Below are 26,237 nucleotides of genomic sequence, written 5' to 3' on the forward strand. Positions count from 1 at the left end.
AGCCCAAGTACAGTGCTCAGGCCCTGAGTTCAGGCACCAGAACTGGAGGGAGGGACTGAGGGAGGGGGTGGGGGGGGACAGACGGGGGGATTTCAAACCTTTGATGTATTGTGGCTTTCATTCACTCAAAAATATCATTTCCTCTAGGATTTCTTTTTTTGTTTTGCATTGAAAAATAGGTTATTTATGCAAGTGCCTGTGGCTTAGGCTGTGATCCTAGTTACTTAGTTGGGTAAGTTGTGAGGGTCATGGTTCAAAGCCAGCATGAGCAGGACAGTGCATGACCCTTATGTCTGATTAACCAACAAAAAGCTGAAATTGTAGTTCAAGTAGTAGTGTAACAGCCCTGAGCATAACAGCTCAGGGACATAGCGCATAGCCCCAAGTTCAAGTCCCAGAACCAGCACAAAACAATATATTTAATTTCCAACTATTTAGGACTTTGTTGCTATCTCTTATTTCTAATTTAATTCTAGAGTGATCAGAAAATGTATTTTAAGTATTCAAGCCTCTGAAATCTTTTGAGAATGTTCCATAAACCCTTGACCAGGAATATGTATTTGCTTGAGTATAGTGTCCTATGAATGTCAATTAACTCAAATTGGATCACAATGTTATTTAAAAATACCCAGTGGGTATGGTAGCTACCACTCCTTTGTGTAGTCCTAGTTACTCGGGAGGCTGAAACCTAGCTCAATGCAGAGAAAATCATAAAATGCCTTCTCACCCCATAGCTGAATACAGTGGCATATTCCTGTCATCCCAGCTAGCAAGAAACAGACTTTGGGAGCAACACAATTCCAGGCCAGCCCAAGCAGAAATGAATGCAAAAGTCCAATAGCAAGCAAAAAATAAGCAGATCATGCATGATCCAAGCTTACTTCCTGGCAGGGAGCAAGAAACTCAAAAACAATGAGCAATAGGGTATCTGCCTACCAAGGGCAAGGAGCTGAGTTGAAAACAAGCCCCGTGTATTTATTTTGTATTAGATATGCCGTTTGTTACTAAAAGAGCAGTATGTCTACCTCTAGCTGGGCAGGTGGGTTTGTGACTCCTTTGAGCCTGGTAAGCTTTTAGTTTTCATGTTTTGTTATTTACATATTTATTTTAAAATATACCTGTTTCACACTGCATACAGTCTATATTTAAATTAAGTTCTACATTCAGATAAATGGAACAGGAAGTGCAGTCTTCATATATTCCTGACAGTGTGTACCCACTAAGACATTATTCTACACCAGAAGGGTAGATTTGCTCTAAATTGAACCTATATTGGCATATCATGATCACCCGAAGTCCAATTTATATTAGTGTTCATTTTTGGTTTTGGACAGTTCACGTTTATCGTATGGAGCTTTCAATTTGGACCCTGGTGTTCATTGGGCTTGCTGGTTTGAGTTGGCGCTCTACCACTTGAGCTATGGTTCTAGTTCAGCATTTTCTTTTACCTGCTATTTTGTAGATGGAGTCTAATAGATTTTTCTTCCAGGGCTAGGCTTGAAGTTCAGCCCTTTGGATTTTAGTCTCCCAGATGAAGTTATGAATGTTAGCCATCATCTCATGTTTTGTCACACACATAGTGATGCATATCCATCCATGTAGTAGCATACAGAACAGTTTCATTGCTTGTCAATCAACTGTCAAGCATCCATGCTGAACCTGGCCATCCCACCCTCCTCAGTAATTGCTGGCAACCACTTTTGTCTTTTTCCAGAATGTCATGTGGTCAGAATGATACAAATTAGTAATCCTTTTAGACTGATATCTGAGTAATAAAGCATTTAAGATTCCTCCTTTTGTTTTCATGGGTTAGTTTTTAATGCTAACTACTTTTCTAAAACCTACATGTAGAGGCCAGGAGTTTGGCCTAGTGGTTAAAGTGCTTGCCTAGCACGCATGAGGACCCGGGTTCGGTTCCTCGGTACCACATACATAGAAAAAAACAAAAAAGCCAGAAGTGGTGCTGAGGCTCAACTGGTAGAGCTCTAGCATTGAGAAAATCCAAGGACAATGCTCAGGCCCTGAGTTCAAGCCCAGGACTGGCAAAAAAAAAAATGAGTAAAACCTACATGTACCTCGTATTCCGTGTACCTCTGTAGTTTATCCATTCATCAAATGATGGATCTCTTGGTTGCTTGAGCAGTTACCCATACAGACACCTGAGTAGAGGATTTTGTATGCACAAGTGTTGGGCTCATTTGAGCAAATACCAGGCAGTATTTGAATGTATTTAGTTATATGATGGGTATGTTTTGTTACACAGAAAACTGCCAAGCTATCTTAGAAGTCAGTATTCTGCATCTCCCCAGCCATGAATGAACATTCTGTGGTTTTTACATCCTTGCTAGCATTTGGTATTGGGTTTGGGATTTCAGCCATTCTGTTTATGGTGGCATCTTATTTTAATTTTGCAGTTCCCTAATGACATACAATGTTACTTTTTTCATATACTTAATATTCACAAGCACAACTTCCTCAGTGAGGTATCCATTTAGATCTTCTATTCATTTTTAATCAAGTTGTTCATATAATTGTTGAATTTTAAGAGTTCCTCATATCTTTGAATAATGATTATCAACTATGCTTTTAAAATAATTCTCCCAGTCTGGCTTATCATCCGGCTGCCTTGACAGATTATTTTTTTCATGGATTATACCTCTAATATTGTATCTAAATAGGATCGCTAAACTCGATTTTTTTCCCTATGCTATATTTTATAAAGGTGCCGTTTTTGTTTTTTGCATGTAGATGCTAGCATTTATTGCAAAGCCTCTTTCCTCCGTTGTATAGCTGTGGCTGGGGATCAGCTGACAATATTTGTGTGGTCTGGATCTTATTAAGACCTGACCATCTGCTCTTTAACTGGAAATAAGTTTTTATGTGCAAGTTAGTCATCTTGCTGATCTGTTACATTTCCTTTCTTTTTCCTATGTTCTTTCAAGTCTTCTGGATTCAATATATCTGTTTCTTCACTGTTTTTAAGTCACATATTATCACCCTGCCAATGGCTCTATTTAATTTTTGGTAAGCTTCCCTATTTCAGAGTGGGTAGATTTGTTGATATATGTTCAAGTGCACAAATCCCAATTTTTTTTTCAAATTCCGGTCATTCAGATAATAAATCTTTCGGATATTAGGTCTGAGTTTCTACTTTCCTTATACAGTTCCTGTTCTCTAATGATTCACTTTTTTTTTTTTTTTTTTTTTTTTTTTTTTTGCCAGTCCTGGGCTTGAGCTCAGGGCCTGAGCACTGTCCTTGGACTTTCTCAAGGCTAGAGCTCTACCGCTTGAGCCTCAGCACCACTTCTGGCTTTTTTCTATGTATGTGGTACTGAGGAATCGAACCCGGGTCTTCATGCATGCTAGGCAAGCACTTTAACCACTAGGCCAAACTCCCAGCCTAATGATTCACTTTTTGTGACCATGTAACATCTTTTATGTACTTGAATATATTCGCTACTTTACCAATTTTGTAAATTGTTACTAAATTTTAGATCATTGGGAGGGGTTCCATTTATAATCTGCTAATGGTCGTTAAGAAGATTAAAATTTAACATATCCGCTTATATGTCCAGCGCATCTTGATTAGAGCCACCCTTTCCATCATCCTCCATCTCACCAGCTTTTTTCCACTGGAGTCACATTGTTTCAGGGAGCCCATTTATAGCTATTTTTCTTATATGCAGATCCTCTTATTCTCACGTCTCAATTATAGGTGTGAGCCACTGGTGCCCAGCTTTAGTCATTTTGTTATTGGTGGTGTTGGTGGTAGGATCTGAACTCTGGGCCTGGGCACTGTTCCTGAGCTCTTCAGCTCAAGGCTACCATCCTACCCCTGGGCCTGGGCACCATCCCTGAGCTCTTTAGCTCAAGGCCACCAACCCACCCTTTGAGCCACAGCCCTGTTTCTTGTCTAGTTGTTAATTGGATATAAGAGTCTCACAGACTTTGTGCCTGGGCTGGCTTTGAACCGTGATTCTCAGGTCTCAGCCTCCTGATTAGCTAGGATTACAGGCATGAGCCAACCGTGCCCGGCTTAAACTAGTCATTTTTTTTTTTGCTTACTAGATGATGCATATTCTAATACTTTATATGAAAGCTGGACTGTTTGCTTAAACATACTGAGCTTTAAACTATTAGAGAGAGACTGTCTGTTAGCCCACTGTGGGCCATAAGTGACAGTTTATTCTTGTAAATGAAACTTTGAGTAGGAATTATGTCTGCCTACTTGGTTTTACTTTTTGGATTTTTTTTTTTTTGCCAGTTGTGGGTCTTGAACTCAGGGCCTGAGCACTGTCCTTGGACCTTTCTCAAGGTTAGAGCTCTACCCTTGAGCTACAGCACCACTTCCAGCTTTTTTTCTATGTATATGGTACTGAGGAATCAAACCTGGGTCTTTGAGCATGCTAGGTGCTCACCTAACACTAGACCAAACTCCCGGCCCTGGTTTTACCTTTGTAGTTGTTGATCGAGTCCCATAAACTTAGTGACTATAAATACATTAAAAAAAATTTTGCTTTCTCCTTCCACTGCTCAGTAGAATTACCACTCTCTTTGTACTCAACTTCTCTGTGATAATGCTGGAAGATTATCCCAAGCAAACATCCAGGATGTTTATAGCTAATGTCTCCCTTCTCTAAGACATACTGAATATTGTTTGTTTTTCAGTGCCTGGAATACCTGCTGACATATCAGCTGATTTTGGTAAGGGAAAAATCAGGCACTATTTATACTGCTTATATAAAACCAAAAATTCTAGGAAAGAGGATATTCTGATGACTCTACCCACAGCCTTGAGTTTTACATTCACTGAGCTTTCTAATCTTTTTCATGTTATCTACTCCCAGTTCCCTAACTATCCCTCAAAGTAACAGAACAGATTTGGTAGTAAGTCAGAATATGCTGGGCTGCTCAACGAGACAGTTCTCATCTCCAAGTAGTTGAGTCTCATAAACAAGACAGACAGCACACACATTCCTTGTTTCCTCTTGAAATCCCTTTGTGAAATGTGGAGCATGGAGCAGAGTATGCAGAACTAAAGGTAATTAAAAGCAAAAGGACAGAATTTTTTTTTTTTGCCTTATATATCATCCTCATTAGAAAGTGATAGGGAGCAGATATGCTATTGTGAGAAATAAACAAGAGTAGAATTTATAGAAAAAAATATTACAATATACCTGGCAAAAGTTGTCATTCCCAACCTTAATTAAAAACTATTGAAAATGAATGAATGCTTTGAATTTTTAGAGCTCTATTTGAATGTCAAAAACTCACTCAACTGCTCTCAGATGGCTAGTTCTCCTGACAATCAAACTGTTCTGTGGGCTTGAATTACCCTTGAGTCCTAGCTTCAAACAAGTTCATTCAGTGATACCTTGGAAACCTAGAAGTCATGTCCTCTCTGATCATCAAATCAGGGTGAGGATGATACTTAAGAGGGGAAACCTGTAAACCTAAACCATCATTCTCTGCTAAGCAAGAAGTAAACATTCAGCCAGAGGATAAAACTTGATTTTTAATAGGCCATGATATTCTGGTTCATGGGGTTTGTGGCAGGAGCACATTTTGCTCTTCCTGTTTCCTGTGACATGCAAAATCAGTGTCAGGAAACATTTCCAGTAAAGGGCGAGAGGGTAAGTATTTTAAGCTTTGTGGACCACAGCCTATTTAATCCTGCCATTGTCAGCATGTGTATAGACAACACAGAATCAAGTGGGCATGTGGTGTTCTGACAGTTCCACAGGAATCTAGAATTTGATCCAAGAGCACTGTATCTGGTCCTGTGATGCCTGACATAAATAAATGTAGGTAATTCAAAAGCTTAAAAACCTGTTTTCATATTTTGTAAACTCCCAAGTGAAAAGAACTTGTTTCCACACAATGAGTCATATTTTGTTGTTTGCACACATGAATGAATCATATTTTACATTCTATAACTCCAATGAAAACTCCCTTCTCTTGGCAGATAAATACCACACAGAACAGTGAGGGGGGCGCTGATTACAGAAGAGGCCTGGTCAAGATCGAGTGAAGGAACCCTCCTTGTTTTCCAAAGATGCTGCAGAAGTAGTCTCTGCCAGTACCGCTTTCCTTCACACAGCCAAAGCTCTTCACACCATGGGCTGCATGAAATCAAAGCAAACCTTCCCATTTCCTGCCACGTTTGAGAATGAGAAGCGACGTGAGAGTGAAATAACCTTTATGCCAGAAGAGAGACTTCTACCTAAGATACTCTCTACAGGTACCATCCCAAAGGCTGAAAAGGAAATTCCACCACCCAGTACTGCGATCCACCAATATGCAGAGTCGCTGGCTCAGGAGATAGTGGAGGATGCTGTGAACCAATGGGCAAGCAATAACACCAAGTACTGCGATATCCCATACATCGAGAATGATAGCTCTGACATGGCAGGATGATGGAACTTGCCTGAACTTTGCCTATAGCCGGTGCTAGTTTAAATACATGAGGCAAAAGCAAACGCTGGTGTGAATAAGTATAAATAAGTCCATCTGGATGTAAAAACATCTTATAAATGCCACAAATGTAGGAAGACCTCAGAAACAATGCATTTTAAGCAGTTCTCCATTAATGGCAATTTCCATTGCATCTGGGTCACGGGCTGGATGGAGGCCCTGTGCCTTAGTTATCAGCTGTAATGCCATAACACATCTTCCCCAGGCACGAATGTAATCACCAAAGAGAATGCTGGGAAGTAAGTGCCCCAAGTTCCAAATGGCTGTTCCAGAAATGACTATTTCTTTTATACTAAAAATTCTCCCTCCCGTTTTGTTTTGTTGTGTTTTTCCCCAGAACACCTTGGCAAGCAAATGGCTCTCAAGCCGCAGTGATCCCCATGCGTCTTGTTTGTCAAACTATCTGGGTTAAGGATTCCTGCTTCTTTACATCTATGACCTAGGACTAGAAAATGACCAGTGTAAAATCAGGTCCACTTGATCCCTGTTTTTAATATTTTTATGGATGAAAAGCATTAACTGCCATCTTGAACAGTTATTGAAAGATTTAGGTTTGGCCATCTTAAAAAGGTAAAATTGAGAGAAACCATGAAGGTGGTATATTGCATTGAATTAGGCCCATAAGTACCTTTTGAAATACTGACTCAGTAAATCTCAAATAACAGTAGTGTTTGTGTGGGGTGAAGGTTACTGTGTGCGAGGCTTTGCTGGGCATGGCTGACAGAGATGCCACTCCAGGAGGAACTCATTCCCGGTTTTGTTACTGCCTGCTAGGTGGCCGCCAGCTTCCTAACTGAGGGGACATGAGAACACAGATTTGCAGCTTATTACAAAACAAGATAGAGAACTCCTCTAAAGACAGTACTTGCATTTTTTTTAGTGGTAATACTTGCCATAGGATACTTTTAGCCATATGTTATAGTATTTTCACAAGTTAAAACACCTTTTTAAAAATAGTACTATTTAAAAATCAACAGCAACCAAAGATTGGATGAGGTGAAAAACACTGAAGAAATAAAACCTGTAGGGAAGAAGGAACTAAGGAAAAAGGAACTGAGTCTCTAGAATTATCTCTTCATCAAGATTTTTGACAGTTTGTTGGAAAGGCAACTAAGCCCATTTTATGTTTGATTCTTTGATAAAAGTGTCACTGATATCTAAAAGCAGGTAGAAAAAGGCTTGTGATCCTCTAAAAGTGGAGATTAAACATGCTTTTGACTTTGTAAGCAGGTAGAATAAGCTACAGTATTTTGCCTACCACAGTCAAATAGAAATGAGCATCATGCCCATTTCCAGTGATGCTGGACACTTGATCAATTTTCATTTTCCCGTGCCCCAGGATCTGTACCGTTTACTGCACAGAAGAGACCCACTCACTCCTGTCCTTACCAGGACCTGAGTTTTAAGGCTAACTGTAGATAGTTTTCCATAAAAACAAAACAGATCGGTTGCTCATGAACAGAAATTTAAGGTTGTGAATGTTTATTCTAATCACTCAAACTAAAACCTAGGTTGTTGCTTTTCATTCATCTTATTCATCATGCTGCCTGCCAAGTCATTTAAATATATTTAAAATAATACTTCAGGGAGAACACAAAAGCCATATAAAGCTGTATGCTATTCTAAGGTTCTCAGCATACATAGGGACCAATACTAGTGGGTTAGGGTTATATCTAAATATTTAACTTGATTTTCCCTTGTTGCTCTGTGCCTGAGGCAGGCCGTTATCCAGCTAGAGGTCTAAATCTCTGCAGCCACTTCTCCCAGCAACTGTGGTGGAACACTTTTTATCAAAACTCAGCCACCTCTTTCCCTGCACCATATATTACTAGAGTATGAAAAAAATGTTTGTCAGCTCATAAACAAGGCGCTAGTGGATAAACCAGGTAGGGAGAAGATATGAGCTGAATGAAGATTTATAACACATCTGACAGTTATTAGGATAGTTTGGCCTGTCCCTAGTGCGCTTACATATCATTGTATTCAAATATTGGTTTTACTTTCATTCTGAAGATCTCTCATTGTCAAGGAACAGAATAATAGAAAAGTGACAAGAGATGTAAAAAATGAAATACTGGGCCAGGAGTTTGGCCTAGAGGTAAAGTGCTTGCCTAACAAACACGAAGACCAGGGTTCGATTCCTTGGTACCACATACATAGAAAAAGCCAGAATTGGTGCTGTGGCTCCAATGATAGGGTTCTAGCCTTGAGAAAAAAAAAAAAATCCAAGGTAGTGCTCAGGCCTTGAGTTCAAGTTCCAGGACTGGCAAACCAAACCAAAACAAAACGTAGAATAACTGAAAGAATTTCCAGTTAAGTTACTAGAAAAGGAAATATTAGTAGAGGGTGGAGGAAACTACTAGGACAATAAGAACCTCAGATGGAAGCAGGTCAGAAAATACTTGTGCCAATTCCTAATACCAATCCAATACCAAGACGTTCACTGCTGCTCTCCACACTGTCTCTCTTGCACAGTTAGCTGAACTACAGGCCTGTGACCCCAGAAGTCTCCCCTTTCTGTTGCCTTACCAGTTGTTTGCAAGCTGACTAAGGGTATTAGCACTTAAAGCACAATTTAAAAGGGGACGAAATGATTACCGTCTTAGTTCTAAAGGAATAATTTGTGTCAAATTGCCTTAAGAGTATGAAAAATAAACACAGGACTAAAATGGGGTTCACTTCGTACTCAGTATTACTGGCACTTCATGAAATGAGGCAGAAATACATACTTCTATATTACAGGATCTTCAAGACGAAAGTTTAGGGATGTCATCAATGTCAAAAACAAGTAATTTTAAACAAATTTTAACAGGCACAGCTTTTAACGAAAATGCCTTCCATCACTGCCTCCAAAGAACTACCTGCATATTGCTTCACAAAACACGAGTATTAGCAAATTCTTTTTGTACTTTTTTTTGAAACTGTACAATAAATCCAGTTGCAAATTAGCTATGAGTTCCTCATTTAATTAATACAAATTCTTTCAACATTTTATAGACAAACTTTTTTTTTGGCCAGTCCTAGGGCTTGAACTCAGGGCTTGGGCACTATCCCTGAGCTTCTTATGCTCAAGGCTAACATTCTACCACTGGAGCCACAGCAACACCTCTGGCTTTTTCTGCTTATGTGGTACTGAGGAATTGAACCCAGGGCTTCATGCATGCTAGGAAAGCACTCTACCACTAAACCACCTCCCCAGCCCCACAAAGACAAATAATCATGAATAGGCTAATTTATGAGCCTTGAAAATAAATATGTCCAACATTGTTGGAATTTTTTTATTTCAGACATGTTCCTGAATTTTTCGAAAGAAAAATTTTTTAGAAAATTGAAAAGCAATGGGCTGTAATCTCCCTCTATGAGAAGGTGCAGGACATAATCTCTAGGTTCTTTTCAGATGCGTGGCTTTTTGTAAAGTTTATTCTTGCCTAGAACTTCAAGGTCTTTTCCCCAGAACACCATGAAGTTTCTTGCATATCTTAAAAAACACTTTTCTGCCAACTGTACCAACCATTGAAGATACTTACATTTTAAATTGTTTTGGAATTTTCTCAAGCAAAATTTTAATGTAAATTGGGGTTTCAACAGAGGAAGATATTCTTATTATTTTAGGGAAGGCCAAGGCTGAGTTAATATATTGGATAGATTTCCCTTTCTTATAACTCAATTATCTCAAAATGTACATAGAAAGAAGGAAATTCTATGAGACACTTAACAGTCGTCTTCCAAATTGTAGGGTCTTTATTTTTGATCATTTATACCTGGTTTGTATGACCAGCATATAAACCACTACTGAAAGGCAAATATGAAGTTCCCATTTCAGTTAGGCATCTCTGTCTAAAACAGCGTTTGGCAAACTCTGACAATGATGAGAAAGTTTGTATTTCAAGCTTTACAGGCCATACAGCCCATGTTGTAACTACTTTGAGTCAAAGCAGCCTGTAATCAGGTAAGTACAGCTATGTTTCAATAAAACCTTTTGGACATTGATATCAGAAATTACTATGACTTTTTACATGTTATGAAATACCTTTGATTTCTCTTTCCGACCATATAAAAGTGGAGCCACCACTCCTAACTTTCAGATTATATAAAAATAGGCACTAAGCCAGATTTGGCCTATGTGCTATAATTTGCCAACCCCTGCTACCAAATATACCTTAAGACACCAGCCACTTCAGAACTTCAAATCATTATTTCCCAGTGATTTAAAATAATTATTCACATCTTCATCAGTAACTTCTTTTAGATCAGTTGGTTTCCACTTCGGACTCTGGTCTTTATCAATTAAAACTGTTAAAAGAAGAAAAAGATACTAACACATTTACTTCTGGTATAATCTCATTTTAAATACTGAGTTGACAAAACTGTCTTGAACTAGGTATACTTTTTCTATAGCACACATTTTTTTTTTGAAAAGTTAGTTTTCTACATGAGCTGTTTTTCTTTCAATTAAACTCTCAAAGAATTTGTTCAGCCCACTATATTCTTTGATGAACAGTATGGGTATTTCTTTCCTTGTGAGCTTCACATCTCTAGCTTTAATAGAAACTAGATTAATACAGTTCTTTGGACATTCCTTTTGCGCCTTCAAACAAAATCACTAATGAAATTTCCATATGACAGACAGCTAAAAATCAATGCTGGTATAGTTGAAATGGAAATCAAGGGAGGGGGTCCAGTTCTGCTTTGGGAAGAAAATCACTGAAGGTAGAAAGGAACTTTATGCTTTATTAAATATGAATACTGCTGTTCTGCTGAATCCTCTAGTTCAGAGAGCTCTAAATTTTTTTTTAAAAAAATCAGAGCTCTGTCAGGTTATCATGCAACCTTTTACTTCTCCTGTTACTCATCACTGAGTGCAGCCATCTAATATTCCCAGAGGATGGTAAGTATGAGGCAATCTGGAACCTCCTCTTAAAAAATAGAGTCTCATACCCATTTCCTGGCTGTAATACTATAGTTCTGGTACACAGTGTAGTTATGTAAGTGTTACTTACAGAAGTAGATAGAGGACATAGAGGATTTTATTATTTTTACAAGTGCATATGAATCCACAGTTAAACAGTTTTCAAACCATGGTTCTCAACATGTTTACAATATGCATAATTTTAATGAAAAAAAATAAGTAAACTCTATGGATATCTAAACCCAAATTAAGTATTAAAAGGCTAACTAGCTGTCTGGAAAACAAGAAGACTACCTTGTTAGAAGAAAGAAAGGAACCTTTATGTAAATGTGGAAATTAAAGACGTGTTTTGTTTTGGGTGGTTTTTGTTTTTCCTTTTTGAGATGTGTGTTACTTTTCCCAAACTGGTCTCAAACTTGGCAACTCAAACAGCTCTTCTGCTTTTGTGTTTCTCAAGTAAGATGGGCTACAGACATGCATACTGGATGGTTTTAAGGTTTAGTTGTCTACTATAGGACTTCGGAATTGGATTGGTGGTATCTTAAGCACCAGTGTTCTGATCCACAACCATTTTCGAAGTTTATATTCCCTAGATACTGTAAATGGAGATAAATAATGGTGCATTCTTCCATGTCAATCTCTTTCCTTTTAAGTCTTCTGGCCAATATTATCTACCTCCTTGAGATACCACTGAAGGAAAACAGCAAAGATGATTACTGAAATCTGTGCCAGTTCCTTTTAAGCTAGCAAAAGTTTTTGCTTAGAAGAGATAGAACAAATTCTTGCTATATAGGCACCTCAGGTTTTTCAGAAGGTTTCCTGAGATGTCCATTCAGACTTCATCTGTTAGCTATCAAAGTCTACTTAGGATCATCTATTTATATTTTCTTAACTAGAAAGAGGTTTATTATAGATGGTACGTCTAAGTTATTTAAAAACCATTTCCCTAATCTACTAACTTACTTTATCTAATTAAATATTTTTATGGAACGCAAACTACAGAAAAAACACTATACATTTGTGCCAGAGCAGATGTTGCTTTCTGAGTAAGAGGCTTTGTTAAAAGTAGAGGCTTCATATTTTCTCTCATTAAAAATGTACCCTGGTGTGGTAGTTTACACTTGTAATCCCAGTACTTATGAGACTAAGGCAGGAAGATCAGTTCCAGGCCAGCTGGGCTACATAAATGATACACTGATTCAATAATTTGTTGTTTTGAGACTTCTTTTCAACTTGAGTTAAAAAATAGCTTGCTTTAGGCCAGGAGTTTGGCTTAGTGGTAGAGTGCTTGCCTAGCATGCACGAAGACCCAGGTTCGATTCCTTGGTACCACATACATAGAAAAAAAGCCAGAAGTGGTGCTGAGGCTCACGTGGTAGAGCTCTAGCCTTGAGAGAAAGTCCAAGGACAGTGCTCAGGCTCTGAGCTGAAGCCCAGGACTGGGGGTAAAAAAGAATAGTTTGATTTAGTTTATGATCCAGAACTCAAATGCTACTTGAATTAAACTTTTTTCCTTAAAAATGCTTTTCTTGGGGCTGGGAGTTTGGCCTAGTGGTAGAGTGCTTGCCTAGCATGCATGAAAACCCGGGCTGGATTCCTCAGCACCCCACATACATAGAAAAAGCCAGAAGTGGTGCTGTGGCTGAAGTGGTAGAGTCCTAGCCTTGAGAAAGCCCAAGGACAGTGCTCAGGCCCTGAGCTCAAGCCACAGGACTGGCAAAAAAAAAAAAAAAATGCTTTTCTTTTTGAAGGCACACTATCATAATCATTGACTATGATAATTTGTACAAATATCCTAAAAATCAGAGGTATAGATTCTAATCTATATACAGCAGGAATCTGCAGGGAGCTGGTGAGAAAAACACATTTTACCATGTTTCTAAAACAAATACAATCTGTTCTGACTCAATCACATGTGTTTTATAAAAGAATTTGACCTCATTTCTTATTTGTGATATATCATGCCAGAAATTAGGGCAATAGTGACTGTTTATTAAAGCTTAGAGTTCAGGGCACCTAGCCTCTTATAAAACATACTTGTAGAAACCTAGCCTCAGATAAAAACATATTTCTAGCTGGGTGCTGGTGGCTCATACCTATAATCCTAACTACTTAGGAAGCTAAGATCTGATGATTGTGGTTTAGTGTTAGCCCAGGCAGGAAAGTCCATGGGACTCATCTCTAATTCACCTCCAGAAAAGCAGAAATGGCACTGTGGCACCCTAAGTGCTAGAGTGCTAGCTTTGAATAAAAGAGCTCAGGGACAGAGTCTAGGACCTGAGTTTAAGCACCACAGTCAACAACAATGTCTTTCTATGGTAGGGATATAGGACACTGGTAGAGCATTTATTTGCTTAACAAGTTTGAAACCATGACACCACACAAAGAAATATAAAAGTATGTCTAGAAGTTCACGCCTGTAATCCTAGCTACTCAGGAGTCTGAGGATTGTGGTTCAATGCCAGCCTGGGCAAGAAAGTCTATGAAACATTTATTTCTAACCATGAAAAGCAGGAAATGGATCCATGGCTCAAGTGGTAGAGTGCTAGCCTGGGGCAAAAGCTCAAGACAACACTCAGACCCTGAGTTCAAGCTCCAGGATTGTCACTAAAAAAAAATGTTCTTTAACTAGCAGTATATATTCATAAATCCCCAATAGCCAAGAAGAAATTCCAGTTATTTGTCACTCACCAGCTCTAACACCTTCATGAAAGTCATGATTTACCTGGGGAAAAAAAAATTAAATGGTTCAGTTTCTAGGCATCCTCATTCTTGGTGCTCTCCCCTTCTCCACCCCCCTCACCCCCAGGCCCCATGGTGGCTTCTCACTTCTATGGCCCAATCCCAACTGAGAAATCCAGAGCCTGGACTACCTGCCTTCAGAGACATTTTCCCTTCAGATATCTGAAAGCATATTCTGGGTTCTCCTGAAGTTGCAGATTCTATGGCTCCCACCTGTGCAGGCTTCACTTCCAGTCCAGCCTCTCAGTCTATTAGAGTCACTTCCCCTAGAATGTCACTTATGCATACCTTTCTCTTTTATACTCTTCTGACAAAATCCTTGGCCCAGTTGAGTACTGGGGGTTTCATTTTCAACAAGGCACAGTCCTCGAAGCAACCATCTACAATTATTTTCTACTTTCTCAGCTTTTGCCCAGGTGCACATTGTTACTATATTATCATGCAATGACTCACCATCCATTAACAAAAATGTCCTCTGGTGTGAAACTCCTACACACTCACCACTAAAAGACCTGCCACCAACCATGGCCATTTATAACTGCCGCCTTTCATGACTTCCTCTGCCTTTCATGACTTCCTTGCTCTCAAAGGCCAACCTCCGCTTTCATGACTTCCTCGCTCTCAAAGGCCAACCTCCGCTATATTCCAATCCACAGCCCCCTGTGACCTCTTGGGAACTCTTGTGATAAGGATCCACTTCTCAGCTCTCCAGACATCAATGGAGTCTGCATAACTGAACGGCTGAGTATATAGAATTCAAATGTCTGGGTTCCCATCCCAATTGTATTGCAAGTCATTGTGTTACCTTGGTTGGTAATGTCTCTAATCCTGTTTCCTCACATGAGCAGCAATAGCAATACGCCCAGCATAGGATTATTTTAATCCATGAGGCAGCACAGACTAATGATGTGCTAATGTGAACTATTATCAGTATCATTATCAGTATCAATACAATCCTTTTCTCTATTGGATTATTTCCAGACATTTATAAACATGTTCTAGTATCTTTGATCTCACTCTACCTATTCCTCTTTCAAAAAGAAAAAGCTGTATACATACTCTCTGCCCTCCTTCACCTCCCACCTACTTACATCTACACCCTCTGCAACCCACTGAAGTCTAATCTGGGCCTAGGGCTTCAGTGTCACTAAACATAAAAGTTACTTTCTCTCCCCCCCTCCCTCCTTTCTTCCCTTCCTCCTTCTCTCTCCTTCCCCTCTCTGCCAGTCCTGGGGCTTGAACTCAGAGCCTGGGCATTGTCTTTGGACTTTCTCAAGGCTAGTGCTCTACCACTTGAGCCAAAGCATCACTTCTGGCTTTTTCTGTGTATGTGATACCAAAGAATCAAACCTAGGGCTTCGTGCATGCTAGGCAAGTATGCTAACTCTTGGCTATACTCCTGTCCTAAAGAATACTTCTTAACCTTACTTGCCTGTCACTTTGCAATGTTTGACACTATTTATTCACCCCTCTCTCTTCTTTTACTGTTGTTTTTCATAAGCTCAGAGCTTCTCTAGGCAAAAGCTTTACACCCCAGCCACACTCCTCTCTCACTTGTGTGACTGCACGTTCTCTTGGTTCTCCTACCTGTCCTTTTGTTTTCTCTTCCCATTCATCTTTTCTTCCTTGAACATGATGGACTTGGATTTCTTCCATGCCCTGATCTGAGATCTTTCATTTGCCTTCTCTATGATTGATCATACAGTATTAACACAACTCATTGTCTGATGGAGTCTGTTCCAGTGTAAGATCAAACACTCCTGCTCAGAACCATGTCATGTCTTCTCCTTTTACACAGAACAAAACTTTGTCTTACACATATCTCCAAGACCCTATATACCCCACAGGGACTGTGCCTATAATGTTTCCTTGGATTCTATCTCTCACTACCTTATCCCCTCCTTCCTTCTAACATGACCACAGGCAAGCTCTCCTGCCTCAAAGCTTTGTCCCACAGTGTGCTCCACCCCCAAATCAGGGGTGCAATTCCTCTGAGACTTGCCATTTGACTTTCTCATTTCTTTTAAGTCTTCAAAGAATACTTTAGTGATGTTCTTGGTGAACAACAAAATCTTAGTAATGATAGTCATATGTCTATTTTCCTTTCAAGCTATGGTTACTAACTCCTTGCAAGAATTTATTGAGTTAATAAATACTTCCCAAGAGCTTTTTTTTTTTTTTTTTTTTAAGGGTGAGGGTTATCATTCACACTTAGTCTGATTGACATCTCCTAGTTCCAGCTCCTAAATGCATCATTTTCCTCTGGTGGTCCCCCTATCATATCAACACTAACTCTGATGTTCACCTCATATCTACTGGCTCATGTCCTTTGGCACCATGATATTCTACACCACTCCCAGCTCACACTTGGGTTACTGAAGCACATTCCTTACCAGTCTCTGCATCCACTTTAACCCCTCCTGCCCCATCTCTACTGAGCAGCAACAATTGCCTACTTGGAAAATTGCATTCAAGTCAGGCTACTCCGTAGACACACTTCCCATCTGTCAGGTCACAGGTGAGGTAGCCTCCAAAGCTATCTTCCTTTATCTGCTAATTTATACCAGGTTTCCCTCTGCCTCCCCAGCTCCCTGCTGACTCTGAAGCCTGTATGCTTCTTTTAGCAAAATGTACAGTTATTTTGTGTAGTTATTTACAGTCTCAGTAAATGGAACTCCATGAAAACAAAGGATTATGTCTCTTTCTACCAACAACGTAAGCCTAATAAGAAGGTGCCTGCCACACAGTGGCATGTATGAAAGTGAAGGGAATTTGGTCTATCTCAGCAGTGCACTAAAAGCACAATCAAAAACATCTGAGGACAATGTGAGCCTCACAGGCTACTACTGGCTAAAGACTATCAAGTTTACATGTCTTGTTTCTTCCTCGCAGTAGCTGCATAACCTCTGTTTCCTCATTTGTGAAATGGAGATCACAGTACCCATTTTCACAGACTGTCAGACTTAACAGAGTGCGTAGCAGAGCAAAGGCTCACAGTAAACACTTACTAGAGCTTCATCTTCATGGACCTCTTCCAAGGAATGGCTTTCAGACATGGTTCATGAAAGCTTTACTTCTAACCAGGTGTATTTTCCATATCTTAATAAGTATTCTGAAGACATTAAATCCATTAAAGTGTCTTATTTCTGGTTATTAAATCAAATATTCCTTTCTGGCCTTAGGTGGATTAATATAAATAATATGCTGCTTCTTACAGGTTTCTCCACCCTACAGGATGATCTGTCTTTGGAAAGTTTTAATTTGTAGAAAATGTTTCATGAAACCAAACTTGCTGTCATTTACTGTCTACTTATATTTACAATGGAACGTTCAATGCTAATCAATTTAAAAATGTAGCAGACTAATAGTTCCCATCTGTGCATTTATTGAATGCATATGTATAAAATGCTTATAAGTATTATTCCTCTTTTTAACCAATGAAGGAATTCAGATTTGGAGCATTTATGCTTCTTGGCTTAGATCTGAAAAAAATGATTTTCTATTCTGAAATCCACATAAAAGTAGAGATCTTCATATACTTATGCACAAATGTAATTGATATTTCATAAAGGCTTAAAAATAATCCAGAAGGCAATATTTTCACACACCTAAAGCTACCTAGTCTATTTTCTTTACACTAAAGAGTTTTAGGTAATTCATTTTCATGGTTATACTTTTCTCTACAGGTCCTAGAACAAATATATATTACGGTCGTAACTAGGAAGCCATAATTAACAAATGAAAAAAACTTACCATGCATGCTTGACTGAGCCGGTATTCCATTGTTAGTACTTCCTGCAAGGTCTTTGAAGAACCCTCTATGAGTTGCCTTAGTGTAATCTTTAAGGACATTGGCGACATCTTACTAAGGGTCTTTTTGGGAAAAAAATAAATAGTTGAAGACAAACAGTTCCTTTATTGACCATAATAAATTAGTTGACTTTCTACGTTATGGTAAAATATGCCCTTTGGTATTTTTTATGCTAGGTCTCATAAAAATCATATCTGAACATAATCCTGCCAAAGCACCAAACACATATTCTAAACTGATGTCGAAGTAAGAAAATGGATCATTCCACAAGTGAAATGAATTCTTTACCTGTTTATTTTTTAAAAATCTGTATTAACCTGACATAAATTATCTCAAGTAGATAAGCAAATAATTATTCTTAAATGAAATTAACAGTTTACCAATCACTATTATTCACAGAGGACATTCTGCTTTATATAGAAGCTAAGTAAAGGATGGGGTTGGGAGAGATGGGGAGAATGATGGTAGGGATGACATTAAGATATGTGTGCTCAATAACTGACTTATAGAACTGAAATCCCTTTTACAACTACTAAAAAAATAATAAAACAGAGGAAGGAAAGGGGAGAGGAGGGGAGGGGAGGGGAAAAGGTAGGGAGGGGAGGAAGGAAAGGAACACTATTCCCCTCTCACAATGTGGCTGTGGAAAAGTCTCTAAACTCAACTGAGCTCTTCAGCTAGAATTAAGTCTACTTACCTTGGAAATATAAAAACATTCATGTTACTCCAATGCTATGCCACCTGTTTTCAGCTTAAAGATTCTACTACCTGAGTTGCAAAACATGTATATGATTGTGACTACCTTGTTGGCATTAGACAGGTATATATCAACGCTTATACTTTTCTTTATCAACAGATAGTCTTTTAGGCCTTTTGTTGAGTCAGTGTCTCAGATCTAAATTGTATTTTATGAGTTCAAAGAATTGAGAAAACTAGGCTACTAGTTTTCTAGTAATGATAGATTCGCCTTTAAATAGAAAATAAAGTAGAATTGAGAAAGGGTCTTATTTTTGCCCAAACCAGCCACTGTCCTCCTACTCGCTAGACCACAATTCTATTTACACTTCTGCCATAGCTGAATTACAGCATATCAAGCTGACCTACTTCTCACAATCAATCTCAGCTTCCTTTTGTTTTGTTTTTGTTTGGCTGTGGGGCTTGGACCCAGAGCCTAGGTGCCATCCTTGAGCTCTCCACCACTTTGAGCCTTTTCTGGTGGTTAATTGGAGATAAATCTCACAGACTTTCCTGTGTGGGCTGCCTTTGAACCATGATCTTCAGATCTCAGTTTCCTGAGAAGGTAGGATTACTGGTGTGAGCCACAGCCGGCACCTGGCAGTGTCAACTTCCTGAGTAGCTAGGCTATGGGCGTGAGAATTACCATGCCCGACTGATTTTTACTTTTTTTAATAAATAAAAAGATAGCACTGATACTGACTTCTAAATAGAGATGATGAACAGAAAATGAGAGGTTAAGAAACTCATTAAAGGAAACAAATTCACTTGTTCCCTACATAAAACAAAGGAACACATGAAGGTGTAGGATAATTATAATTTACATGCACATAGTATTCTTCTCTGAAGAAAGTTATGACATCTTTCAAATCTACTAACCTTCTATGAAAATATAACTTTCTAATCCCTCCAGTAAGAAAGAAAATTCATGATTTCTAAAAATTTACTTTGTACCACTAAAAATACTGTCAAGGGAAGAGTATAAGCCACAGACAGTAACAATCTATACCTCACATTATAGAGTTCAGAAAGGGAAGATTCCCTTCTCCATTTTCTGGTCTCTGTCTTCTAGTGGTCTTGGGGAGTTTTGCCTGAGACATGTACTTATCAGTTATCTGGAAATTCATCCAGGAGGACAGCTGACACAATCACTGCTGCCCTTCTCTAGGAGAAACAGGCAATTACTTCATCTCCTCTACTTTTCCAGTTCTTTACACAGCAAGAGAAGAATCCCTAGTGTGGTTAATTCTTCATAGACAATGGCAGATTTATTTTGAAACAGCACATTATGTGAAGAGTTATCAAAGCTTACAGAAGAATTGGTAATCTTTTCAGGTTTATTTTCTCTATTTAGTATTTTGCTATTTCTCAAAAAAAAAAAATCTATGACCTAGCTATTGTTCTTAGAATCTTTATTTTCCCTGTATTTCAAATAGGGTTTCTGTCATGTTTTTATATGTTAACATCTTCAAGTATCTTCAATTTCACTGACTTTTCACAAATTGAGTACTTTAGAATCAAACAATTCTCAAAGTTGTAATTAGAAAGGAGACAAAAAACTGAGTTTTCTGGTACTGAAAAAGGAACTTACATGGCCTCTTTTGAAGCCCTTAATCCATAATGCAACAAGGGACACGCCTGCAAGACTGTAGACAACCCTGGCTTCCCTGGCCCATGCATCCCATCTGGCCAAGGCATGTAATCCAAGCTACTTGGAAGGCTGAGATTGGGAGGATCATGGTGTAAGATTAGCAGGAACAAGGAAGGTTCACAAGACTCCTTCCTGATCAGTAGTTTGATCAGGTCACATCCCTGCTATCACAGTGTGGTAGAAGGCATAAATAGGGAATCATAGTCTAAGCATGTGCTCAGGCAGAGAGACTCTTATCTCAAAAATAATCAATCCGGGGCTGCGAGTTTGGCCTAGTGGTAGAGTGCTTGCCTAGCATGCATGAAGACCCAGGTTCGATTCCTCGGCACCACATACATGGGATAAAGCCAGAAATAGTGCTGTGGCTCAAGTGGCAGAGTGCTAGCCTTGAGAAAAAAGCCCAAGGACAGTTCTCAGGCCCTAAATTCAAGCCCCAGGACTGGCACCAAAAAAATAAAAATAAAAATAATCCAAAAAAATTTTTAAATATCTGTAGGCATGGCACAGCTTTAGAGTGCCTTAGCAAGCATGTAAGATTTCATTAAATTTTTGTCAGTAAGTTTCCTGAGAACTGGAATGCTGTGACTGTATCTATAAGTAGAAGAATGTTTCCTTCAAGGAACTATACTTTCCCTTCTTTTCTCTCTAGATTCAATAATACCTCAACTTTCATAATCTTAATGAAGGTTATTAGTGTGTACACATTTGTATTATAACAGCTTTTCCCTTGTTCTTAACAGCAGAGTTACGTTACCTTTTTTTTTTTTTTCTTTTTGCCAGTGCTGGGGCTTGAATTCAGAGCCTGGGCACTGACCTTGAGCTTTCTCAAGGCTAGTGCTCTACCATGTGAGATTTTTCTGAGTATGTGTTCCTGATGAATCAAACCCAGCACTTTGTATATGCTAGGTAAGCACTCTACCACTAGGCCATATTCCCAGCCCTACATAACATTTTTGAAGTCCCTAACTCTGAGAAAGACTACTTAAGACTACTTTGGCTATAGGTGAGTTTCTTTGTAGTTTAAATAGGAACACTTTTTTCATGAAACCTCTTGCTTAAAAATACAATATTCCGGGGCCGGGAGTTTGGCCTAGTGGTAGAGTGCTTGCCTAGCATGCATGAAGACCCGGGTTCAATTCCTTGGTACCACATACATAGGGAAAAAAAAAAAAAAAAAAAGCCAGAAGTGGTGCTGAGGCTCAAGTGGTAGAGCTCTACCCTTGAGAAAGTCCAAGGATAGTGCTCAGGCCCTGAGCTCAAGCCCAGGACTGGCAAAAAAACAAAAAACAAAAAACAAAAAACAAAAAACAATATTCCATATTAAACACAATTTATGAATTAATATAATTATAACATGTGGCTATCATTCAATCTTGCAACTTTTCTAATAAACATGGAACTAAAAGCAACCTCCAGAGAATAAGAACTATGCAGAAATGAAATACAGTTATTAAAATCCTTCTCTGTTACATTCAGAGGCTATAAAATCAGCTCCCCTTTGTCTTCCATAGTGGGTTGGTAGCCATGGCACGTGGGTTGAGCCCATGGTTTGATGGTACTGTTGTCAGAGACTTCCTGTGTCATTTCACAGCAATGACACTCAAGAAAATTCTGTCTGGAGAACTCACCATATTTGGGGATGCAAGGGTCAGCTTATTACCTTCAATTGTTCTAGAGCAAAAGGTGAACCATCTTGCCGTAAATTTTCAATAATCTGCTCCATAGTACTGGCTGAAAAACATCTATTAAGGAAAAAAAGTGTGAATTAACCAAAGTGTGAATTAACCTAAGATAACAATAAGCTCTGATTGAATGCTTTCCCTAACCCAGTACCAATAATGAAGAATTCTTTAGTCTGTTTTATTGAATACTGAAATAGAATGCTATTTCCTGGGCCAGGAGTTTGGCCTAGTGGTAGAATGCTCGCCTAGCATGCATGAAGCCCTGGGTTCGATTCCTGGTACCACATACGTAGAAAAAGCCGGAAGTGGCGGTGTGGCTCAAGTGGCAGAGCACTCGCCATGAGCAAAATAAAATCCAAGGACAGTGCCCAGGCCCTGAGTTCAGGCCCTAGGAATGGCAAGAAAAAAAAAAAAAGAATGTTAATTCCTTGTGAAGGGTGTTTACAGCTTACCATTATTAGTTCAAAACAAAACTTACATCTCTTATGTTTTATTACATTGATGGGACTATGTGTAAATAAACAACTCAACTGTGAAAAACTGATGTTTTTAAAATGAAGAGATGGAAGAATTATCTTCTAACAGGTGTATTTTTTTCTTTCCTTAGACAAAATGCAATTTCTTACATCACTGCACACTTTTTCCTGGCTGACTTAATAAGATTTTCAGAGAAAATTACAAAGATAAAAACTGATTCAATTACTATTTTGTAGCCTCTTTCCCCATTTCTTTTTTTTTTTTTTTTTTTTGCCAGTCCTGGGCTTGAGCTCAGGGCCTAAGCACTGTCCTTGGACTTTCTCAAAGCTAGAGCTCTACCACTTGAGCCTCAGCACCACTTCCAGCTTTTTTCTATGTATGTGGTACTGAGGAATCGAACCCAGGTCTTCATGCATGCTAGGCAAGCACTTTAACCACTAGGCCAAACTCCCGGCCCCCTCTTTCCCCATTTCTTAAAAAGACGTTTTGTGCTAGACACTGGTCGCTCATGCCTGTTAATCTGAGCTACTGAGGAGGCTGGGATCTGAGGAATGCAGTTCAAAGCCATCCTGAGCAGGAAACTTCATGAAACGCTTTTCTCCAAGTAGCCACCAAAAGCTAAAAATGGGATTATGGCTCAAGGGGTTGAGCATTCATCTTCATCAACAAAAGCTCAGAGACAGTACTTAGGTCCTGAGGTCAAGCCCCAGGACTGGCACATATAGAAAAAAAATTGTTTTTCATTAAAATGGATTAGTATAGAAGAATATTTAACTAGATAGTGATTATTTACTGCCCTTTTAAAGAGTTACTTAGCAAGAAGTTTCTTCCAAGCTTACTTAAAAATAAAAGCAGTACATTTTCTGATCTCAGAATTTGCAGAATTATAAAACACAGTATAATGAAAATGTTATCAAATTCAATTGAATAAACTCTTTCCAAAGGAATTTAGTAGATATAACCGAGATCGTTTTGTAGGTACCTGTTTATTCTGTCCATGTATTCCTCAAGTATAAAAGACTTGTCTTGATCAATCTTGCACTGTTTAAAAATAATTTGAAGAAATTAAAACTGCTTTAAATGCTCCAGAATTTCCTCTTTAATTATACACTTCGTAACAGATTATCACTTTCAGTAAAATTACATCTAACACTCTCATAAATAACTATCACCATATGCTCAAAATTCAGACAGTGTGTAATATTCTAGTCTGGTTCTTGTATCTTTATTTAAATGTCATTAAAATTGATAAACTATCATCTAAATTCATTTGTGAATCCAAGAACTTAAGGGATCTTCCACATTTCTATATGATCTACCCTCCATGGGGTCCCTGCAGCTCTGACCTATAGGGACTGAAAACCTGGGGAGGTGATCCCAAGAGCTTGGCAATACAGTAACTAGGTTTCTGTTGTGTACATCCTGGAACAAAAGTCTGTCCTCTGGACTGTGACTTCATCTCTTGAATACCAAAATCATTTCCTGTATTACACAGTTGTATGTCTCTTCATAGTCCAAGTCTTCTTCATGAACAAGTCTCAGTTTACTAAGGTCTTAACTGCAGGTGATTCAGGATCATAACACAGAACAAGACTGGACAAAAGACTTTCACTAAGACTACTAGGCTCTGGGGTTTGGAGAAGGCCTATTATTTATACTTACTCCAATTAATTAAGACTATTTAGAAAGAAAAAAAAAATCCGTGTTTGGTATAGTTCACTCATCCTATACTTATGAGTTTAGTACTTTGGATGTGTCTCTCTTATCCTGAAATTTTATATGCAGGGCCAACTACACTTACCAGTTGTATGATATTATACAACCTAATAAGTACTTGTATGCCTCATTAAGGGGTCCATGCATATCAGTGATCTACAGAGATGCTTTTCCTCCCAGTGCATTACTTGGGAGTAGGATGGTACACATTTGATTCCTCAAGCCAGGTGGTGGAGGGGGCTACAGATCTTCTTGTCATATAAGCTCCAACTCTTCTCAGTAGAGCACCACACCTACTCCTGTTCTTGGCTAGATCTGCTGGAGTTTTGGAGGCCTAACTGCTGATTTAAAAAACAAACAAACAAACAAACCTTAAATACAATCTTCTTGCCATGCCCCCTGTTTCCTTTTCCTTTTAGAAGAGCTGAGGACACTGGACCGGGCACAGGCTAGGTAAACTTTGCAACTGAGTTTTATCCCAACAACTGCATCCATCTTAGGAGATTCCTGGCCCTTTAGAAGGTTACTTCCTCCTGACTTAAGCACTTAAAGTTGATTACAGCATTTACAGGGCTAAGTTAACTGCCCTAGTCTTTGTCCTTTCAAGCTTTCATTATGGACATCTCGTTTCTGTCATTAACTCATCCCCTCCTCCCTTTATTGCTCTATTATAATTTTAGTTCACTTTCAGGAGAAAAAGGAAAGCATGTACTTATAAACTACAAGGTTTTTTTTTTGTTTTGTTTTTAAGATACTTGGCTTTTATATAGGGAATTAAATCCTGCAATGCCTTTTATCATTAAAGATATATACAAGAGTTTTGTTTTAGTAGATGCACAAATGACACGAACACTGGGTCTCTATTACAGAAATGCAGTGTCATAAAAATCCCTTCCAAGGCTAATCACAAAGACTGAGGTTCACAAGGCAAGTTTACAGCTCCACAGTAAGACATCATCTTTCATCAGCAAACCGAAGAACTGTCCATGCTTTAAACAATCCCCAGTGCATGTATAGCGTTTCTCGACTAAAAATTTGTGTATCACTTTTCTTTCCCCATAAATTAAAACCTTAAGGTTAGAACTCTGACAAGTTTACCTCTGCATGGTAGGTTGCTAAGACATTTGCAACATTTTTTGCTGAAGGAGATTTCAAAGCTACCAAATCTTGTTCTAACATAGACATCTAAAAGGGAGAAAAGGAAAACAGATTTTGAAACACCATGAAAACATAAAAAGCTCTTCTTATTATATTATTATTATTATTATTATTGTTTGGTGATACTGGGGTTTGAACTCAAGGATTCCTTACTGGTAGGCTGAGAGATATCTAAGCCATGGCAGCAATCCTGTCTTTCAGACAGGGTCTTACCTTCTTGAATTTTTTTTTTCACCATGGAGATCATTTTATTTGACCTCTTTTAAAAAAAAAAATTGTATTTTATTGTTGGGGTAACATATAGAGGGGTTACAGTTGAATTTTTTTTTTTTCACCATGGAGATCATTTTATTTGACCTCTTTTTAAAAAAAAATTGTATTTTATTGTTGGGGTAACATATAGAGGGGTTACAGTTACATTTGTTGGGTAGTGCGTACATTATTTCTTGAACATCGATAGCCCTTCCCTTGTTTTTGTCCCCCACCCCCTCCCAACTTCTTGCATTTCTACTCAGCCAGCCTTGGTCGATGACACCCGACCTGCACATCCTGAGTAGCTGAGACATCAAGTATGAACCACCACCATATCTAGCTTGTTTGGCTTGGGTGTTGCTAACTTTCTGCCTACGGTGGCCGGCCATACACCTGGATCCTCTAGATCTCTGTCCCCTGGGTAGCTGCATTACAGGTATAAGCCACCACACTGGCTGAAAGCTTTTTTTTTTTTTTAATATAATCCTTTTCTAAAATTATGACACTCTCTTCAGCTGGGTCACTGAAAGAAACTGGACTGAAGGCAGCAAATGCTGCTTGGAAGGAATGAACCAAGATGGCATCTGAAATATAATATCTCTAGTCTGATATCCAAAACACTTCTGGTCC

General features: G+C 38.7%; 2 protein-coding genes across 10 annotated transcripts in view; one reads left to right on the forward strand and one right to left on the reverse strand.

The window, feature by feature from the left end:
* Akap19 (A-kinase anchoring protein 19) overlaps positions 1–6,479 on the forward strand; it is a 64,731-nt gene extending 58,252 nt beyond the window's left edge. For all 8 annotated transcript variants that reach the window (XM_090354482.1, XM_090354480.1, XM_090354476.1 and 5 more), the window contains one exon: positions 5,966–6,479. In XM_090354482.1, the coding sequence (XP_090210608.1) occupies positions 6,118–6,417 (300 nt within the window). In that variant the 5' untranslated portion in view covers positions 5,966–6,117 and the 3' untranslated portion in view covers positions 6,418–6,479. The remainder of the gene's footprint in view (positions 1–5,965) is intronic.
* Hibch (3-hydroxyisobutyryl-CoA hydrolase) overlaps positions 1–26,237 on the reverse strand; it is a 64,083-nt gene that overhangs the window by 7,132 nt on the left and 30,714 nt on the right. The window contains exons 9-14 of one of the 2 annotated variants that reach the window (XM_090354475.1): positions 25,296–25,382; positions 23,464–23,522; positions 21,983–22,064; positions 17,879–17,998; positions 14,075–14,108; positions 10,634–10,767 (exon numbers count right to left, since the gene is read on the reverse strand). In XM_090354475.1, coding sequence (XP_090210601.1) covers positions 10,652–10,767; positions 14,075–14,108; positions 17,879–17,998; positions 21,983–22,064; positions 23,464–23,522; positions 25,296–25,382 — 498 coding nt within the window. In that variant the 3' untranslated portion in view covers positions 10,634–10,651. Of the gene's footprint in view, positions 1–10,489; positions 10,768–14,074; positions 14,109–17,878; positions 17,999–21,982; positions 22,065–23,463; positions 23,523–25,295; positions 25,383–26,237 lie in introns of those variants that run through there. The other variant, XM_090354474.1, reaches the window with a different exon arrangement.

The sequence above is a fragment of the Megascapheus bottae genome, chromosome 21, assembly GCF_031878675.1.
Source record: "Megascapheus bottae isolate mThoBot1 chromosome 21, mThoBot2.hap1, whole genome shotgun sequence".
Lineage (NCBI taxonomy): Eukaryota > Metazoa > Chordata > Mammalia > Rodentia > Geomyidae > Megascapheus > Megascapheus bottae.